Source organism: Carassius gibelio, chromosome A5 (genome assembly GCF_023724105.1).
Source record: "Carassius gibelio isolate Cgi1373 ecotype wild population from Czech Republic chromosome A5, carGib1.2-hapl.c, whole genome shotgun sequence".
Taxonomy (NCBI): domain Eukaryota; kingdom Metazoa; phylum Chordata; class Actinopteri; order Cypriniformes; family Cyprinidae; genus Carassius; species Carassius gibelio.
This window is the reverse complement of record NC_068375.1, coordinates 22,640,871-22,663,130: the sequence shown is the minus strand read 5'-3', so window position 1 is coordinate 22,663,130 and position 22,260 is coordinate 22,640,871. Positions and strand designations below refer to the sequence as shown.

Sequence of the window (22,260 nt, the reverse complement as noted above, 5' to 3'; positions counted from 1 at the left end):
CTAATAATCTCTTTATAAAAATATAAAAAATGCAATAAAGTTTGGATTTAGGGTTAATTGATAGAAAATATAATTAGCTCAGTTATTAAACCAAAAAAACGTCAATGGAAATTGGTCAAAAAATGTGTGTGAAAGGGAATGTAACAAAGAGAACTTGTTCCCAGCCGGTCAAATGTTCATAACTGTGACTTATGGTGATATCATGTACAAAACCGTCCCACATGTCAGGTTTTAATTGATTTATTAAGTCCAGCACATACTATGATAACTGTTAGTTTTAAAGAATAGCTGCACATCAAAGAGAACATTTCGAATAAAAAATATATTTTCAGTAATCTTATTCAGCGAAGGAGAAGGTCTCTTTTAATATCAGTCTCTTTTAACCTGTGTCGTGGGTAGTGTTTTTTTTTTTTTTTTTTTTTTTTGTCTTTATTTTCTAAATGTTCTTATCAAAATGTACTTATCATATTGGGTTCAAAGGTCTCAAAACAGATTAAATTTCACCACTGAGTATGTTTATTTGTGCTACTCTGTCAGATTTTGCTAACTCCTATTAATAAAAATTTTGACAACGAAAAATGCAACCTGTAAAATTATGGTTTATTAACGTCTACACCTACCACAACCCTAAACCTAGCTTACATGAATGCAAATACAGTAATTATGTTATTTTCGCGGATTTAGCTATAAGGGATACAGCTACAGGAAACCAAATATTTTTTTTCTACCTATTAGATTGTGTTTTAAATCTATACTTACCACATCCCTAATTTTACCCTTAATGCAGATACATGAAATGTTGTTTAGCATGAGAAAAGGGACGCATTATTAATGTGCGCATGCGCAGTAAACCCTATAGTATATTCTGACGGGTAGGATAAAATATCAGGACACCTGGCGCTAAGGCAGAGCAGGCCAGGCAGTTACCAACTAGGGCCTCGGGCTTTAAGGAGAGGCCTCCATAACCGTTACATCCCCTTTGTCTAATCCACCAATCAAGACAGGCAGCCAAATCCTAACCTCATTGTTCATTGGATATAGTTGAATTGTCACTCATCTGCAATTAAACCAATTAATGTTGCCGTTTCAAAGCGAGTCCCGCCTTCTAAATGTTTGCCGTGATGAACACATCCTTCAGGTGATGTAAGCTATGCAGGCTCAGAAGTACGGCTCCTAAAGCAGGTGTGTGAGTTGTCGTCATCTATTTTGGGAAGAATGCATTGTATGAACTTGTTCTGTCGATCAGCGTAAATTCTGGACAGATCATTCACCGGTTTATTACGCGAGCGCCGTTGACGCGCCCAGACGCGACGCTTTGTAGGCTATTTGCGAGTACAATGACTGACATCGCGTCGGGAGCTGACTAGCAAAAAAGCAACAAAAGTAAAAGCAAAGAAGTTTGTATTAATAGTCAAAAAGCAAATACTCTGGAATGTTTTTATGTTTAAAAAAACAACAACAACAAAAACGACCTCTAGATGTATCTTCTTAATTCTGCATATGATTGGAGCTTCTTAAAAAAACAGACTGCTACCACTATAGTGTTTAATGTTAAGTTGAAATTGTGTATAATGCATTACAGTGAATTTGGGGATGCATATTTTGAGTTTTGATATTTGGACTACAGGGTTTTTTTTTTTTTTTTGGCAACTCTGGCCCTGGGCCCCACTTCTGTGTGCATTTCTTGAATTGGTTATATGTTACGTCGGAGATTGAAAAAGTATTGATTAGATTACAGGATCTTCCAAACAGTGCCCACTGCCCACTGTAGAAAATCTATGAAAAAAAAAATCTGAATCTAGCATGTTATATAATTGAATGTGGACCCTTTTATGTGGTTTCAAAAAAAGGTTTTTATTAAGTTGTCTTTACTTTTAACATACCAGCTTTAGAGATAAGAATAATTTAATCATAAGGAGGTAAATGACACTGATAATCAGTAACCTGTATGAATATAGCCTTGATCAGATAAACCCTAACCTTACAAAAGGCCCTATGATTGCTTTTGTGTAAGATGTCTATAAATCAGCAGTTGGGCCTAAATATTGTGAAACCGAGACAAACTGTTAATACCTAAAGACATACTTACTCTGCCAAACTGGGACATTGAAATTCATCAGCTTTCAAATCATAAGGTTGGGTTTTAAGGGCATGACATCTTTTTTAAGGAGCTCAATGACATTTCTGGTCACAGTGACTGTCCAGTGTTGGCTTGATTAGCATTGGCCTTGTCATTCAGTTCACACAATTTGGATATACAATCATGATGGTCTCTTTTAAGAGTTTTTCAGTTTTATGTATATACAGTATAATATACTAATCTGAGGTAATTAAAGAAGAAAACATACCAACTATTTATTTGCCTAACCAGAACATTTAAATTCAACATTTGAATATGACACATTTGAATTCAACATTTGAATTGAGAATTTGAATCTTTCAAACAGTAGTTATCTGCTGCTGAAAGAAATCTCCCTTTTTCACTCAGAGACGAATGTTAAGTAAATAAAAAGTGGACCTTCCTTTGTGGATTCCAAGACTTCACTATTTATTTGTGGTATGTGTTGTACAAGTGTGTGCATCTGTGTAAAGGTTACTGCAGGTAGCTTAGGGCTTGCCTAATAAGGAATTATTTGTTGTTCCTGACTAATCTATGGACTCTGAGATTGTGCAACATCACAGGAGACTGACAATACAGATAGAGCAAGACAGGAACCAGCATGAAAAAACTGCATAAAGCAAAAACCTGCTTAGCATAAATTAGGCCAGTGGATTTACCTGAGGATACAGCAAATGAGGAGTAGCACAAAACAAGAAATTACATCGAATCTACAGTAGTGTGGACACATCAGGGGAGGGATTCACTTGCCAATTTGGGGAAAACTGACAAACACACTGTGTGACAGAAGAAAGGTACTGAGCACAGTGGTGTAGAGATGTTCAGGAGAGAGCGCGGGAGCACATAGACTGAGATGGACAGCAGGCCCCCCCGAAGAGGACGGTGGATCATTATGGGAGTCAAATGCAGGGCTTGTGTAGCCATTGTATTCATCCTCCTTTTGCTTGGCTCCATGTGGCTACGTAAGTTTTGCCAGTTTTTTCAGATTTTTCATTTAACAGACTGAATGTAATATTTGGTTTTCTGACAGACCAAAAGCTACTGTATTTTCAGCCCGATCTCATGGCAATTCATACATATTTTACGAGGTGGCTAATTTGTATGAATTTGTACGAATGATCTACACCTAACCCCGCCCCTAAAACTACCTGTCACTGGGGTCTAGGTCATGAGGTTGTATGAATTAACCACCTCATAAAATACGTACAAATTTTCAATCCAGACTTATACAGTTACTTGGTCTTGGCTGTTACACTACTGGAAATAAACATGTAAAGATGTTGAACAGACTTGAATTCACATCTTAAATAGATTTTATAATCGAGTTCATGAGAGAAGAATTGATGACTGAATCTTATTCATCAACAAATGTTGAATATTTCTTTTGAGACGGGTATTTCAGTGGTTTAGTGTACATAATTCTCGTTGGCTCAATAAAGTTAATAATACATGTTTAAAATGGGATGAGAATGAATAAACAACGAAAAAATTTGTTTATATTGTAGGTAACTACTTGTTTAATATTCAGATAAATATACTGGATAACTTTATCTCACTCAAGTCAGTTATGCAGATGACAGATCTTCTGGATGAGTTTATGTGAGAGCCTAATCAATTTATGATACTGGCTTTGATTTTCAAATACTTTATGAAACTATGATTTAATTATGTGATTTAACTATTTGACTTTTCCTTCTCTCTTCCAATTTAAAATGATTTGTTCACCCATTGCTCATCCTCTGTCTCTCATTGTAGATGGGAACCTGGAGGACCACTGGAATTCTTGCCCAAAGGTTTCTAGTGTAAAAAATAAGGTAAGAGTGCTGAAATGCAAAAGAGAACATGAAATAACTTGAGGCTTAGTAGGTCATTTTCAATCTACACAGCCGCAGAGCTTCAGTCGTTCCTGCTAACAGGAACTTTGACCATTCATTTTATGGCATCACCCTCCTCAGAAATCTGTCCGTGCATCACTTTTCCATCTGTTGTCATTTCCTCAGGTTCTGTCTTTGATTAGAGTTAATAGTTCGAATGATGATGTGGCTCCATTGAGGGTGTGTCCTGGCAACAGCTTTCAAGTTGCTAATTTGCTGGCTCACCTGCAGGCAGCACCACTCTCAACCAATGATGTGCTTCTAAAACCATACCTGGCAAGCTGGGATGAGCTAATCAAGTAAGTTAACACCCATAATTGCATCTCGTTATATAGCGGGCTAAATATGCCACATTATATGATCAGCCTAATTCCAGCAAGAGTGCAGCATGATCGCAAAAAAACAAGAAATTAATATTGAGTAACCTATTATTTTAGACACATTATTGTAGGTTCAGTGTATTTCGTTCCAACAACAAATGTATTTCCAGGCGAAGGCAAAGCAAGAATGAACCATTGTGCATCTCCATGCAACACACTGCCCTTGTTTTTTTAAATCAACTTCTAAATGTATATTCAGTACTAGTCCCTATAACAGATGACACATCTTAATTTTGTGGTGCAAATGTTTTTGTACAAAATTATTATCACCATTACTCGTTTGCACAATGAAACAACTCCTTGTTTTTCTACCAATTTATATGCAATCTCTAATTGTTATTAATATTTAATATACAGTATACTGGAAAGATTTCTCTGTCTTCTCGTGAGATCTCAGCAAAAAGTCCAGGGCGGTATTCGAGATGGTGTGGATTTAGTGTGCGTTAATGGCACTGTGATTTGGCATTAAGATGCACATTTTTTGCGCACTTACTTCCTGTCACAGGCATGTGCTCTCAAGTGGTCAAGAATGCAAATGTGGGCATTTGGACAATGGGACTGTTTGCATTTCATTCTAGAGTGATTCAATGATGTCAAACAAATCAGTTAGATGAATCAATCAATAATGACTTGTTTAAAAGACCGTAGCTGCGTGTAATGTTGCACTATGCACTTACACACTATGTAGAGAATGTGAAGCTGACAAGTTCTGGGAAACTTCTTTGTTTATCCGCCACACTGAGAGGTTCGCATTGCTTTCCACTATTGTCGCAGTTGTGAAAAATCTCACCATTGTGTGTCATTCATTCATGCTGCATCAAGAATTGCAATACTAACTCAGATCACTGTTCTGAGAGAAAACTGAACAATGTTTTATGTTTTTTCATTTTTTCTACGTGTCACTCGGCTTGTGAATTAGCAGAACTTGAACAAAGACATTATACAACACTCAACATGAATAATGCTTAATGTGGCTTAATGGACCAAGACAGTGATAAAGACAAAACTAAAAAACATACTACTATGTGCAAATACGCATATGAGCCCAAAATGTGAACGAAACATGTTTTTTTACAGGTTAAGTATTTTCCTCTTATAAAAAGAAAACACTTAATGCACTTAGTGATATTAATCTATCTCTCTCGATAGATAAAAATATATAGATAGACAGATAGATTGGTTGATTAATTAAATGATACAAGTAGAAATATACACATTCAATATATCTCTCTTTTTCTGTGCATTTAAGGTTTTTGGAAGCCCTGGGGCCAATGGTAGGTTTAATTTCACAAGAAATTGAATCGAAAACCGCCATCATTCGTGACCTGACCCAAAATGCGGAGAAAGAGGCAGAGAAGAAAATGAAAGACAGAAAAAGAATTCCTGAGCAAAGTGACCGAGTCTTAATGAAATCTCATAACGGATCTCTGAACTACTCTAAAATGAATCACAGACTCTCATTTGGTTATACTTCTGTTCGGTCTATGATTAAATGGGAGCTGGAAAACGGTTTGGTGGACTTCCACAAGCAGACGAACTCTGGCTGCAGGACTCTGTTACGCTTGCATCGTGCTCTGCTCTGGCTGCAAAACTTCCTGCAGGAACTGGGGAAGGATGCAAGCGAAGGGGAGCATCTACGGAGTCCTTCTGACCTCTGCAAAGAAACTTACCAGCGCACACTGGCCCACCATCACACCTGGTGGGTTAGGAAAGGAGCGGAACTGGCCTTTCTTGCCATGCCTGAACGACCTTATTTCTACCAGTTGGTGTGTGTGGAAACGCAGTCAGAAGCTGCTGTGGTGCTAAACAGGGTAGTGAGAGCGATAGGAGAAGTGTACGAGAGAAATGAAGTCGCTCTACAGGAGCACGGCATGCTGGACCTACCCTGAGTGTAGAAAGAAGGAGAAAAAATGACAGGAAATATGAGTGGGACCAACCTGAAGAACAAGGCACTAAATTATAAGACTGGAGTTTGAACCATTATGAAGAAAGAATAAAGACACTGCTGGATGAATACAAGGCTTATTTATTCATACTGATGTACTCAAATTAAGTAAAATTTTCTTAAAGAGATAGTGACCTCTTTCTTGAATTTATAAGTGACCAAATTCATGAGTTCATTTGGAAATTTTTTTTATAACAAAATCCCACTATCAAAAATGTAACAGTTTGTTGTTAAAACAACTAAATATGCTGTATATTGTTGGTGCGTGTCATCTTTTTTTTCCTGATATTGTAAAAAGCCATACATTGATTCTTGTGAAAATATTTGCGGTTTTCAGTAGATTTGCACAATAATGCAACTGTTTGATTGTGAAAGATGCAGCAGTGCAGGCTCAGCAAAAGGGACAGACTCGTCCGAAGTCCTGTTTCAACAGAAGAACGTTTTTACAATCCATATGCTTATCAGAAGCAGTTTTATAACAGTGTGACTGATACCTAATGATTGCTCAGGGGATATTCTCTCGGAGGCACACACATCCATTTGGGCATGACAAACTGGATAGCAATGTGTTTACAGAACTCCTACAGAAACCACTCAAGGGGACTAAAAGTTGCCCTAAATAAAGAGCACAGAGGGGTATTATACTGTATTATACTGTAATTTGAAATAATTTTGAACAGTACATTTGAAAACGTACTGAAATGTATTGTCTACAACCTTAATAATAACAATTTTAAAATAGTTATTTTTAATGCTACCACCATAAACTACACAAACAGATGCAAACATTACATGTACCTCATATTCTGTCACATATGCATATTATTCTAGGAAACTAAAGCTAATGGAAACAAAAGAACGTTCTCAAATCAAGTCACCCTCAATTGAAATGGTGAAAGGGCACCATAGTGTTAGAGAAACTGGAGAAACCTAAACCTTTTTACCTTGAAAACTGATTTCTGGAAATGATAATGCAGATTGTATTGATGAAGAGATTTTGGTAATGGTTTATTTCAATACATCAGATTTATGAACATATAAGGTGTTTATACAGTATAATTAAACTTTAGTCAATATAATTTCAGGCTCTCGTTGTTCATCAAACATTTGAGCAGTTTGTATTACTGTATATAAGCACTAAGCCATATCAAATGTTGTTGAGATGGTGGGCTTGTTCTCACAACCCACTCTTTTCAAGCACATCTAAACAACATTCACTGTATATACTTATTCATATACTTTATATATACCTCAGGGAAATGACTTGTTTTCAAAAGCTGGTGAGTTCTTTTGGTTAATATGTTCACAGGAGACTTATTTAAAACTTGCCATGTATTGTCAATGTTTAAATCTGTAGTTTTATGAAACATATATATGATACATTTTGGTATTGTAAAGGCTACAAAGAGATCCAGACTATTAAAGTTATGATTTATTAAATTATTGGTCCGAATTATTGTGACCTCCTCGTATTTTATAATAAGCACTTAACAACCTAAAGAGGGGCTCTAATGCTAATGCGTGCAGATTTGGAACTGACTGTTACAGAGTTGGATTCTCATGCTAAACATGGTCAAAGTTTCAAAAAACCAATTGGACGTATAACAGAGTATTTTTGTGCCAAAGAAGTGTGTTTTTGGTTATGAGAGAAAGATAACCTTGTTCAGCTTCCCAAAGAACCTAGCTGGTTGTTTCTCCAGGGCAGCTGGAGCTGTGCAACTGTGTATGTTCTTGGCATTTAGGTGACGAATGGTTTTAAAAAGAAAAAAAAAAAGTTTTTGTTCCTGTTTTATTTATGTCAGTGTCACAGCTTGCAGATGATCACTACGTAAAACCTTTGTGTGCACGTGACCCTTTAGCTCCGCCCACAGCACGCCTCCAGGAGATCGGCTGGTAAAGCTGTATATGTCTTATAAATCTGATAAAACTAAATATTCTAAAGTGATATGAAGGATGCTGTACTACTCTATGGGTACACAAGATTAACATAAGATTGGCAGAAACTGTATGTCATGTCCATAGACTGTATAAAAACAGGTCATGTCCCCTTTAATATACTTCATCCATTCTCCGGCTTTTTTAGAAATTATCAAAAAAATAATCGAAATATAGGTTCTTTGAGAATATTTGATCTCTTCTATACTGTATGCGATTTTAAAATACATATAGCCATTCTCATCTAGCCTATATATTAATTTAAATATACAAATAAATAATCCTCTTCATGATCAGGCAATCTAAATGAAAATACAAATATAGCATGTCAAAAAATAAATATATTACTTTTAAGAATGTACATTGAAACGTGCTGATGCACTAGTTCACCAGTAAACAGTTGGTGGCATGAGAGAGGCACAGCACAACTGTGACACTAGGGGCGCTCTTTACAAAGCCATTATCTCGAAGCCTGAATGCACCAAAAACTGCACTTATCATAGATACGTCTTTTTTCTCTTTGCTGCCTTGTTGCCCTCCAGAGTGAACTAGTGTACAGGCTCAAGTTAATGATATATGATCCGCGGCCTGAGGTGAATGAATATTTAATTCTGTTGATTTGAAGCTTTCTCTGTAGGGTCAGATAACAACCTCACCATGCACAAACATAAAATATGCAATATTGGCTACAGATAGAAGAGGTCAACACAGACTCACATGTGAAAGTGATCAAACGAAGAAGAATCGTTTTGTCACTCAGCTGAATATTTTTCAGTAAATAAGATGACCGTTTATTTATAGATTGATAGATGGATGGATACTGAAGGAAATGGTGTAAAGCTTTTAGGATTATCTAGTGAGATTAAAGGATTAGGGCATTAGAGGAAGTGTACACTTGTCAGTTCTATGACTGAGTGTATGCTCTTATATACTGCATGAACTCTCCACAGGACACTTCTCAGAATGGAGCATGAGGTGTAAATGCTCGAAGAGTGAGTTTAGGTGTTGAACAAAGAGAGAATAGTTATTTATTTTTTTTATTTATTTTTAAAGAGAGATTCAGAAAAATGAGAAATGAGGTGGGTGACCAAGTTTTTTTTATTAATTTAATTTTTTTTTATTGACTTATGCAGGGTAAGGACTGGGATGAATTCACTCGTTTTCCTTATCAGCAGAAACATACACCTGCTGCTCCTGCTCTTAGTCTCTATAACTCTATGATTATGCTTAGAGTCACTTCCAACAAAACCCAAATATATAGATAATTGTGCACAAAGATTAACATAAAATAACACACATGTAGGAATACACACACACACATCAAACACAGTTCTTCCATCTATTTTCTGATTTTAAAGGGGTCATATAATTTTGCTAAAAAGAACATTATTTTGTGTATTTGATGAAATGTGTTTATGTGGTTTAGGGTTCAAAAACACATTATTTTCCCACATACTGTAATTTATTGTTTCTCCTCTATGCCCTGCCTTCTGAAACGCATAGTTTTTTACAAAGCTCATCGCTCTGAAATGCGGGTTGTGCTCTGATTGGCCAGCTATGCAGTTCGTTGTGATTGGCCGAATACCTTAAGTGTGACAGAAATATTACACCCATGTAACATACTGGGATGCGTGTCCCGGTCAGAACACCGGCAAGACAAGCCAAAAACAATAAAACCCATTACAAATGAGCCATTTGTTACATCCAGGTGGGACATAATTACGGATTATAATGATTTATACGGTCTTTTTATGAGTTGCATTGCATTGCGCAGCTAAACATAAAACCATGTCTGCATTTGTGATCAGACAAACAACAAGCTCTACTCTACACTTCTCAAAACTCATGTTTGAATCATCAGTGGCAAATCCTTTACATATGTAAACATAGGCTACTTACAGACTGTGAGTCAAAACAGACGGCATTGTAGTCTACTCTCCCAGGATCAGGAAACAGTCCTCCAATAAATGTGCTGCACACATCTGAATATTTGGGTTGAACTGTTCTGGAACAGTATTGTAAATATAACTTAACCACAGATTTCTAGTTGTGTCCTCTTTTGGAAGGCCAAACTAATTATTTTGTACTTTCACAACAAAACAGCAGTTTCCACGACATGGCGCTGGAAGCAACAGCAAGAATCAAAGTTACGACTTCTTTCTTTGCATGAACATTTGGGCAGTGTTATGCAAATCTTACCACATCATGCCGTAGAAATGTGGGGGCGTGTTTAAACAAGGTGTTTTAGGAGGGCGTGGGAGAGTCTTAACTTTGATAAAAAAATATCTCTTTGGATTTGAGACTTTAGTCTTTGCAACTGTACAGATCTTATTCATGCACCAAGAGCTTGTAACACTCAAAAGAGAAGGGAAAACTTGAAATCGCATCATATGACCCCTTTAAACTGAACCCAGAGCTGGTGCAAATCAATACAAAACATCATGTCCCCTCACCATGTGAGACAAATTGGATTACACATGCCAAAAAAAAAAAGAAGTAAAATACTGCAAAGACCTATTTTACATATAAACACACTTCAATAGACTTGCCTCATGATAAAGAAAATGTGACACACTTCATCATGTGACAGTACAGACTGTTCCAAAACCAACAGGAATGCAGTATTGTCGTAATATAGGTGACGTTATCGTGCACAGCATTATGTACATGTTGGTATAAAATATCCTCTTCACTTATAAAGCCACAAATCAGACTGAGAAGAGGTTTCAATACCACTCTTCAGAACAGATACACACATGCAAAAAAAAAAAAAAAAAAAAACAAGCAGTAAAGACATTCTCCAAACACACATGAGATCATGCCATATTAATTCATAGACACTTGCTTTAATTAATGATACTGATAGATATTTAATAGATGCTGATAATTTTTCATTAAAAAAAATATAATCCTTTCCTAATATCGTTTTATTAGAATATTATTTATTTATTTATTAATTGCTCTGATAGCTGAGCATGCAATTACAATTTCTGAAAGTAAATACTGTTTCTCAACTCATACATTCTAACACACACACACACACTGATGTACACACATAAATACACACAAAAACAACCTTGCTAACTCTCTAAAAAACTCACTACAGTCTCAAACGAAAAAAAATCTTCAAAAAAACATTTCTTTGAAATGTGTAAGTATGCTCTGTCTGTGCTGAGGATTGCTGTGTCTGGCTAGTGTCTCTAGTTGTGCCTTTTGCACATAATCATGCAGTCTTTTAGATGAGGCTGGCCTGTGTGTGTCTGTGTGTAAAAAAAAAAAAAAAAAAAAAAAAAAACCAGGAACACACTTTCGTCTATTTAATTTAAGGAGTTGATCCTCAGTTTGAAGGAAATGCGTCCCGCATACTTGTCTCGCTCACTACCCTCTGGAATGTTGTTAGCGTTGATCCTGCACTCCACGTTGACGTCCTCATTCATGGTGATGTTGAGGAACTTGATGGCCACTAAAGGCTGAGAGTAGTTCACCTGCAGCAGAAGAAGCGTGAGATACTGTAGGAAGATTTTGTAAGAACAAGACTATTTTATTAAAGGCGGCCTAATAAAAGCTGTTTTACATTATTGGAGACTTCGTTTACTACATTTCTACAGTGGTGACTGTCAACTTTTTCTCTCCTTTTCTGTGATGCCACATCCACACCACTAGGTGTCAGTATCAGCAGAGTATCATATCACAACATGAAATACTGATTGCACCTATAAAGTCAGCACAAAATGTAAAATAAGAGGGTCTTTTCTTCCTTATTGTGTCATTCATCTGAGTGAAACGGATAATTGGAAAAGAAAAAGAGTAGGATGGGGACAGGTTCTATCCACCAGTATCCTATCTATCCTATCTATTCTATCCTATCCAGCAGACTAAATGATTGGAGATATGTCACCAGAGAGAAGTCTGCCATTTCAGCGGAAGATCCATTTATGACATTTTGATTAATAATTAAAAAACATATAATTATAGTATATAGCTATTTGGTAAAAATCACGCCGATTAATAATCACAAAGAAGATCAATAACTTGCATTGACAAAACAGATGGTCAAAATTGTCAATTTTCATTTCACTCCGACTTAAATTGTGTGTGTGATTACATATGTAGAGTATATTCTCTAAGTGAGTGAGTTGTACCTGGGCTTTCTTGCCGTAGTATGGGTAGTACATCAGGTTGAAGGTGCCATTAGGGGGAAAGTACGCCAGTGCACCAAGTTTATCTGAGTCATCCGCCTACAGAAGGAGGAAGACTTCATGAGTTCATCTGTTCTAATACCAAGACTACTATTACTGTATTAAAGAAAATCAACAGAAAAACCAATCGCCCCTTGAGTTGATCTTATGCTGGAATTATCTAGCATATGATCTGACTGTACGAATAATCATTTTACCTTTTGCTGCTAAAACATGTTGATTTTAAAAGTAAATAAATATTTGAAAGTTGGATAAATTGGATTCCGATTTTTCTCTTCGCACATTAAGAATTCTCTGCCTCTGTTAAAATGATTATTCTTCATTCTGTCTATTATTCTTACCCACTCATCATTGCCAACTTTGTATTTCTGACAAGAAGAATGGAGGGGGAGACAAGATGAGACACACACACACACACAAAAACAAAAGATGATAAACAGACATGATGAGCAATGGTGAAAAACAATACAGACTGAACAAACCCTGAAACGACACTGAAAACAACAATTATATGACAACATACAGAACAAAAGAGGAGGAATGATGGGTTCATGGAAAAGCTTTTTAAATCAATTGATGTGTACATTGCAATCGAAGAGAGAATAGGATTTAGGGATTGTATTTGCATGAGCCTGAATGGTGCTTGATATCCAAACACAAACACAAACAAGCAGTACGCGATTCGGCGGGAACACACTATTGAGAAATCTCTGAGAAAGATCAAGAAAAGCAATATAGATCAAAGTTTTCTTAGCGTGGGGTAACTAACCAACAGTATGAGAATACAAACAAGCAACAGTGTTATTGTTAACTGAAACTATCAAAATATGTTAACTGAAATAAATGTGAAATAAATGATCAATTTTAGATGAAAAACCTGCCTTGACAACTAACATAAAAGTACTAAAATATGAAGTACTAAAATGACTTAAAAACAGAAATAAAAATGAAAGAGAAATAGAACTAATAAGCTATAATAGTTTTAACACCCAGTTCACAGACGCCCAATTAATACCTGGCAAAAGAAATTAGAAGCTAATAGCTCAGATTTGCCCACCTCTCAGATCTCATGAAAACAAGTCGAAACAGATTCAAAGATAATTCCTGAATACATTCAGACATTAAAACGGCTAGGAAATACATAATTGTTACTTTATTTGTTCTCCTTCCCCTCATTCCAGCAGCAGATGGTCTGTCATGGCAGTTTTTCTGTGTAGCTGGCCACAGTTCTGATTACCGGATAATTTAATCTGGTGGCCTTGTTGAACGGCTCATGTAACTTTAATCTGAAATCAACCCCTTTCTGAAAGATAGGAGGATAAGGAGAGTGAGAGAGAGGAAGAATGAGACGCTTACCTTAGCACCACAGGTGACGTAAGGAGGCTGCCTGTCCCTAGCAGGCAACAGACCAATCACCTGCAAAAAGAAGAATAAACACAGAGAAAGAAGGATTTGAGATTGAAACGAGAGAAGGACAAAAAGAAAGTGACCCAAAGATGGAAACAAAAGTGAAGAGACAGGTCAAGTTGGGGCTCATTAAAAAGCTAAAGCAATGAATGATTAATTCTAAACATTCAGGCCGCTGTCTCTAATTCTGTGGTTTCAGGTCAAAGACTGAACTGACTGTTAAAGACTGTAGGGATTCAATGACCTAAAATCAAATCAGGCATATATTTTCTTTTACTATTTGCAATATAAAATGCATCACAGAATTCATTTAGTATTTTTGAGCAATAACGGCTAAGTTTATTTATTTATTTTATTGGACATGTTCCTGACATAAACATTCACTCCACACATATATTATATTTCACGTCTTACACGGTTGAGCTTAATGATGATGCAGGGCTTGCCCTCATTGTAGCCATAGTAACGATCTGTGATCCCGGAGCAATTCTCCAATATGGAGCGTTTAAACTGGCAGGAACGCTTAGGGAAGTTTTTCAAAATGCCGCTGTCCTCCTGGATGAAGTACTGATCCGGTTTACACTCATAATTCTTCTGGGTTTGGACTGAGTCATTGTAGGCTGCACACAAGAAGGAACAGGACGTGGCCGTCTGTGAACATCTTGCTTTATGGCATGCAGAGTTTCAATAGTAAAATGACTAATACTGTATAATATGGCTGTTTGCATTGTATTTACGCGACATGAAGTTATTGAGGGCCTGGACATATCTTTCCCAGGTCTCTGTGTACTCCAATGAGTAAACGATCTCCAGCTGCTCTCCTTTAGGTCTGATCATCATCCCTGAAAAACGACAAATAAGAGAACGGGAAGATCAATAAATGACAAAAGGTATCTGTAAGGGGTAACAGTAGGGTTGTAGTTGTCAAAGTTAGCTTAGTGTTTCCATATGTACAGGATCAAGTCTGTGTGTTTTACCTGGAGTTGAAAGTCTATCTTGGTATGTTGGTCTGTGGTCATCAAGTGTCTGCAGCATTACGTACATGGTGAGGACAAATAATGCAGCCAGGAAAATGTAGAATGCCAGATAAAACAACAGGATCAGACCTACGAGGACACACACACACACACACTCAGATCAAAATTCAATACAAAAACATGTACTCAAGATTTTGAAAACTTTTCATACTCTAATACATCACTGGTACACTGTTCAAACTTAACACAGAAATATATTTATTTGAATGTAATTCTCGCTGAAAACAATTTACAATGCATATTAAATAAAATAAATAAATGCAGTCGCATGCAGCAATTAATGAGATTTAAGTCCCATAAACCCATATTTTTCATGACAGATAGGACAAAATGAAGAATGGACTAATGTAAATATTTACTATGATAGTGCCACCAAGTGGCCAAGTCCCCCCAGATTTGTAATTTGTGTTTAGAGTAAGCCCTTACATACATGCACCAAAGTTTAAGTCTAGTTCATAAAACTATGGGTTTATTCTTGATATCAATGAAATTAGAGATATACATTTGTGACCATGGACCACAAAAGCAGTCATAAGGGACAATTTCTGACAATTTGAGATTTATACATCAACTGAAAGCTGAATAAATAAGCTTTCCAGTGGTGTATGGTTTATGTTAGGACAATATTTGGCAGAGATAAAACTATTGAAAATCTGGAGTCTGAGGGCGCAAAAAATCTAAATACTGAGAAATAAATACGCCTTTATTTGTCCAAATTAAGTTCTTAGCAAAGCATATTACAAATCAAATATTAGGTTTTGATATATTTATGTTAGGGAATTTAGAAAATATAATTTTTACTTAATATCCCAGTCATTTTTTGGCATAAAAGAAAAATCGTAAATTTTGACCCCATATAATTTTTTTTTTTTTTTTTGCCTATTGCTAATACCCCAGCGACTTAAGACATTTGTGTATCTAGACCGAATGACTCTGAAGTGCACTTGAGTCTGTAACATATTGTTCAGGTGTAATAAAACAAAACAAGATTTCCTTCATTGTAGCTCCTCCTACACTTTATGCACTTTAATAAAAACACTTTTGTTTGGAGTATTTGCAATTGGACATGCAGAATACTGTGACCATATAACCATAAAAACCATTTATGATTATATCTTTTGCATATCTCTGTCTCTCTCTCGTTTCCTTGCTCTTCTTCTGCTGATCTTACTGTGAAAAGATACAAGACTAGTTGACCTAATCCTCTTTAATTCTCACCAGAGCTTCTCTACACATTCACTGCAGCTCTGTCTTACACACATTCACACATTTACACACCAATGTCCCTTACAGGAAGCTTGGTAATCCTGTCTGGTAAATGTCTGGTCTTTGGTAAAATTGAATTATTGCAGGGCAGATGTGGGTTAAGAGGGGTAAAAAAGGGGGAGGGAGGGTGACAGAAGGAGAAGAAGACGGCAGATTAAGCTAAAGGGGAATTTTCAGGGGACATATGGTTTAGAAACATCAGAGTCTCTATACAGACATTGATGCAGACACCCCCAACTACCCAACTAAACTAATCATTACACTCTAGATCACTAAAGCCATCTCTATACCTAAAGGGTTGATATTTAACATGCTTGGAAGAATGACAGAATGATCAGTACAGTAATATGGTATATAATGTGGTACAGTATGGTTATAGAGCCAGTCTGATAAATATTTGCTGATGTTAATGATGTTTATGTATTTATAGATAATTTCCAGCACAATATATTTTCCCTCAGAATATTTTCAGATAGACAGAAGATAAACAAACTCTACATGGGCAGTTGTTGTTTTTTCAGTGTTAATGTTTTAAAAAATATACACTGTAGACTGTATAAGGGAAAATGTATATTGTAGCTGCTGTAACTGTTTTTTACCATTTTAAATACATTTGAGCTTTTCACAATACACTTAAACAGTATACATATCACACAAAATAATTTATATAAAAAGATTTTATAGACAACCATCCAAAATGTTTTTTATGCTCACCAAGAGTACATTAATTTGATCAGAATACAGTAAAAATATTGTAATATTTATAGTACCATTGTAAAATATTATTACATTTAAAATGTTTTTTTTTTTTTATTTCAACTCCTAATTGTTTCTGAAGGATCATGTGACACTGAAGACTGGAATATTAGATGCTAAAATTAAGCTTTGCATCATAGGAATAAATGACACTGTAAATGAATATTCTGATTTGAAGAAACATCTCTAATTGTTAACAATGTTGTGCTGCTGAAGATTTTTTGTGGAAAGCATGATTACCATGATTCTTTGATGACCATAAACTTCAAAAGAACAGTATTTATTTGAAATAGAACATTTTTGTAACATAAACATCTTTGCATTTTCACCTTTAATCAGTTTAATGCATCCTTGCATTGAATAGCATGCAAGACATTTCTTCATTTCATGTTAAGTACATAAAACTTTCTCAGATAAAAAGCAAAGATTCAGTAACTCATCCGTTTGCTCCTGAAATAAGAACGTACTTCAAAACATCTTCACCACACAATGCACTAAATAATTTAGGGTTGCTATTTGAACAGATCAGGCTCTATTGTTTCAGAGAAAACTGAGTGCTGAAGGTGTATGTTTGTATGTGTGTTCTGTAAGCTGTGGTGCATAGTGTGTATACCTGAGGAGAGCTCATTAAGATACAGGTCACCTGAGCTTCATGCAGAGAGGCCCCTGGGGACAGTCGATCAGGTTGCCCCGCACATGAAGGGAGGAGGGATACCGGATCACTGCCCCCTGCTCCGCTGCATCCTGGAGCTCCCCGCAGAGACAGGCTTTCACTAATCAATAACAGCGGTGCAATGTGAGGTTACTCTACAGACTAGAATTACACAGGAGTGTGTGCTAATCCGCTTGTAGAGAGTGAAAAAGGATTCAATGCATGCGTAAGAGAGAAAGTGAGCAAAGTTAAGGTAAGAATGTTGCTTAACTTGTGCAGCAAAGTCCAAATGTTCAAATCATTAAGCACTACTTAATTTCACAGGCTCAAAATAACCACCATCTCTCTCAGAATAGCAAGTACCTGTATTATCAAATATAACTTGCTGAAATTGGTTAAAGGGTTAAAACGTGGTACATCCTATTCAGCTATGCTACAGTAGCTCTCCTCAGGATCTGTCTGTGTGTGTGTGTGTGTGGCAAGTACTGCACATGGTGAGACTGAAACTCTATCTGTCCTCTTCTGTTTCTTTATCTGTCTCTCATCATGATGAAAGTCACCCTCCCTCTTTCAACCCCCTAATTTGAATGCAACCTGAAAGAGATGAACAGAATGTGCCACTGTGATCTGCTATTTGCGTGTTCACGTTCATTAATACAGACATGAACTCCACAGACACGTCCTTTCAGATTCATCATGTCCTAAATCCATTAAACCTACCAGACCACCACGCTATCAAACACTTCAGAGGAACTCACACCTGTGATGCAGACAAAGGGAGCAGTCTGTCCACCGTGATCTCTGAATATCAATGAGCTGTTTTGTACTGGTTGCACATAAATATAGTGACAGTAACTAAAGTCTGATAAAAAAAAGTTAAACTAAAATGTGCTTCACATAGCAAATAAACTAAATGTTCTCGGGGTAATAACTACAAATAACTATTTAGTTTAATTCTGGATTCAAATATTTCTTAATACTCATATTCATCCATGGCTTTATTGAAACCCGTGCTTTCAGAAAACTTCATTTGTTTGTCTACATGTTAACTTGTTAACAGAAAGTTGAGAGGAAGGGAAAAGTATGGGAGAAAAAGATGCACAACCAACCGAGAGAACCACAGCCACAGTCGCAGATTGTCAGGCAAAATCGATTCAAGAACTTGAGGGAACTTCACAAGGAATGGACTGAGGCTGGGGTCAAGGCAAACATACGTGTCAAGGAATTTGGCTACAGTTGTCATATTCCTCTTGTTAAGCCACTCCTGAACACAGACAACGTCAGAGGCATCTTACCTGTGCTAAGAAGAAGAAGAACTGGACTGTTGCCCAGTGGTCCAAAGTCCTCTTTTCAGATGAGAGCAAGTTTTGTATTTCATTTGGAACCAAGGTCCTAGAGTCTGGAGGAAGGGTGGAGAAGCTCATAGCCCAAATTAATTGAAGTCCAGTGTTAAGTTTCCACAGTCTTTGATGATTTGTGGTGCAGTCATCTGCTGATGTTGGTCCATTGTGTTTTTTGAAAACCAGTGACACTGCACCTGTTTACCAAGAAATTTGGAGCACTTCATGCTTCCTTCTGCTGACCAGCTTTGATGCTGATTTCATTTTCCAGCAGGATTTGGCACCTGCCCACACTGCAAAAAGTTGGTTAAATGACCATGGTGTTGGTGTGCTTGACTGGCCAGCTAACTCACCAGACCTGAACCCCAGAGAGAATTGATGGGGTATTGTCATTAGGAAAATGAGAAACAAGAGACCAAAAAATGCAGATGAACTAAAGATCACTGTCAAGGAAGCCTGGGCCTTTAATGGTCTTATGAAGTATTCTGATTTGTTGAGAATTGGTGGGTTCTTGTTAAATGTGAGCCAAAATCATCACAATTAAAAGAACCAAAGACTTAAACTACTTCAGTCTGTGTGCACTGAATTTATTTAATGCATGAGTTTCACAATTTGAGTTGGATTACTGAAATAAATGAATAAATGAACTTTTCCTCGACATTCTAATTATAATCTAATGATGCACCTGTAAGTCTCAGGAATGGTTTAGAGATTCAGTTATGGCCTGTGCAAGAGTGACTTGTTTAACAAGATTGAAAAGTTTCTCAGGCTGAAGTCAGCTTTAAGTGTTTTTATCTGATATCATTGGCCCCTCTGTTCAGGGGTCCTGAAAGCAACCCAGGATATGATTCAATGAGAGACACAGCTGTATGAATGAAGCTGCAGCTTCCAGCGTCCTCCATAGGTCACTATTAAGCTCCAGTAATGAGGATGTACTTTGTTGAAGAATCTAAGCATACCCAGGTTCACTCTGGTTTGGGCACAGACAAAAATAGACTAATTAAGGAGTCTTAGAGAGCATGCTGGCTTAACTAGGCAGCTATTCCTCAGAGCAACACACACACACACACACACGTTCTCAAAGAGGTGCTACACACTCCATAGACCAAAATGTGCTGGCACATTTTGTCTTGAGGGCAGTGATCTAGCATCTCTCTCTCTCTCTCTCTCTCTCTCACGCACACACACACACACACACACACACTCCAACTATTCTATAGCACTGATACCTTGAACAGATGCCTGTTAGAGTGCTGTTTTAATGCTATCACACCCTGATTAAAAGACACATTCATTTCCACAATTAATCAACGGCTGGGATACATCTCCTCATGATAGCCTCACCAAGGCAACCAATGAGCCTATTAGTAAAGGATTACATCTTACACTAATTCACAAACCCCAACGCGCACACTCAAAATGGCCCTCGGCTAGATTAATTCATCTCAATGTCACTGCAGAAGACAATTTGTAACACTATGCACTGGGCTAATACTGTTTTGTTGTTCACTTCTATTGTAAGAAAGATCTTTCACAATTATAAAGGCAGATTTCCTTGGGGTTTGAATATGATTTGAAAGTTTAAGAGAGGTAAAAAAAAAAAAAAAAAGAGGTAAATCAAATGGCAGAATGGAAAAATCGTCACTGCACTGTATAAAAAGAAAGGCAGCTGATGATGTTACAACTTACAAATAATAAGTGTTGGCATTTTGGTGACTGTTTTTTATTTTCAATGATATGTTAATATATCAACCTATTTGAACTGTTAAATTAGTTTGCTGTGATAAAATGGACAGATAACGATACAGATGGCACACTGGGGCTTATAGCTGATCAAAATTGGCCTCTCTAGCGGCTGTCAGGGTAGCTCAGGCTGACATATAGACACTTCATAAGCGATTCATTATTTTAACAAAAACTAAAGTACTTTAACTACTATATTTCACAATACATTAATTGCCTTATTAAGATATTTTTAAATAACATCAATAAAATAATCAATTAATTGTAAAATATTTTAACATTTCACAGAAAAATGTAATTCTACTTTTTACCGTAAAGTATAACAATAAATGCGTTATTTTGCAGTTAAAATGATTGCTGTTCTTTACGGAAAGTGATGCAGGGAATATTGTTGTGTGCAAGCCTCTGTTCAAACATTCTGCTTGAAGCGCACTGTGTAGTTTAGCAGTAACTCGACGCATAACATTCTATTATCTGATGCCACGCATTCAACATTTCTATCCGCAAGTCCATCATAACACAATATTCAGTGAGTACCTGATTAACTAGATATATCACTCGACCTCGAAATTCGCAATTTGCTCAAGATAAACAGATTCTAAGGCAAATGTACTAAGTTTAACAGATGCGTAAACACGCGGGGAAGAAACTAAAACTCACGTGGCGCATTACAGACCGGTGGCAAAAGCATTATCTGGAGTTTCAGCACCTAGGACAGCGATCCGTCTCTTCAGTGAACTTCTCTACACTAATAGAGTGAGACTTGCTGTGCTAACGACTGCAGCTCATTACTTATTATAACTGCACAATTTTATGACACTAATTAGCATTTGTGCATGCGTGCTTCAGTGTTGTGCAAGACTTACCCCAACTGCTCGCGGTCCTACCGCAGAACTCGCGCGTCCTCGGGTTCCAGAAGAACTCCTTCCATTCGTTCTTCTTATCATTCTTTGCCATTTTCCTGAACGAATTAAATGTGCACTCACAGAGTCAACGCCTCGGGGCTAACACTCTCTTTGAGAGTAATAAAGAGCTATTCAACCCTTGAATGCTATGGAGAAAGGGTTTTAAAACGAAATTTAAGGTCTCAATAGTTAAAAAATGGGTAAAAGCGATTCTCAAGGCACTCTGACGAAACCTGACGACTCAAGCCAGGACTGAGTGAGAGCAGACCTCGCTTTCTCTGTAACGCCCGGCGTTCTGCCCACCCACAAGAGCAGGTCGCCTTCCGTGGAGAGAGAGAGAGAGAGAGAGAGAGAGAGAGAGAGAGAGAGAGAGAGAGAGAGAGAGAGAGAGAGAGAGAGAGAGAGAGAGAGAGAGAGAGAGAGCCGATACTGTAGTGGAACAAGCTCTGTCTGCTCAGCCCCAATATCTTCCCACCAAGCAGGGGGGCATTTATAGTTATTATGGCTATTTGTCTTCTTTGCAGTTCTATTGTCAGTGTTATTGGTTAATTTGATAACTTGTCTTAAGATGTCAGGAATCATAAATTATTGTATTTTTTTCACATAAATTTTTTTTTCACATTAATTTTTTTGCCATTAATGGCAACTTTACAGAAAATTCTTCTTCTTTTAAGTTCTGCAGACTGTCCGGTTTTACAGTGC

At 36.9% G+C, this 22,260-nt stretch overlaps 2 protein-coding genes across 3 annotated transcripts; one reads left to right on the top strand and one right to left on the bottom strand.

Moving 5' to 3' along the window:
* Positions 1-1,079: 1,079 nt before the first annotated feature.
* LOC128003590 (ceramide-1-phosphate transfer protein) lies at positions 1,080-6,578 on the top strand. Of its 2 annotated transcripts, none has more exons than XM_052592536.1 (5): positions 1,080-1,182; positions 2,907-3,081; positions 3,875-3,933; positions 4,120-4,292; positions 5,623-6,578. In XM_052592536.1, the coding sequence occupies exons 2-5, from the start codon at positions 2,973-2,975 to the stop codon at positions 6,260-6,262; spliced, it is 981 nt and encodes a 326-aa protein (XP_052448496.1). In that variant the 5' UTR covers positions 1,080-1,182; positions 2,907-2,972; the 3' UTR covers positions 6,263-6,578. The 2 variants fall into 2 exon arrangements, with proteins under 2 accessions (XP_052448496.1, XP_052448497.1); XM_052592537.1 differs by having other exon boundaries at positions 1,093-1,182; positions 2,910-3,081.
* Positions 6,579-9,333: 2,755 nt separating this feature from the next.
* On the bottom strand, positions 9,334-21,856 carry LOC128003574 (sodium/potassium-transporting ATPase subunit beta-2-like). The gene is made up of 8 exons (XM_052592534.1): positions 21,520-21,856; positions 14,837-14,965; positions 14,597-14,701; positions 14,274-14,479; positions 13,809-13,868; positions 12,794-12,820; positions 12,396-12,491; positions 9,334-11,738 (listed from the first exon to the last, which is right to left on the bottom strand). The coding sequence occupies exons 1-8, from the start codon at positions 21,608-21,610 to the stop codon at positions 11,571-11,573; spliced, it is 882 nt and encodes a 293-aa protein (XP_052448494.1). The 5' UTR covers positions 21,611-21,856; the 3' UTR covers positions 9,334-11,570.
* Positions 21,857-22,260: the final 404 nt, after the last annotated feature.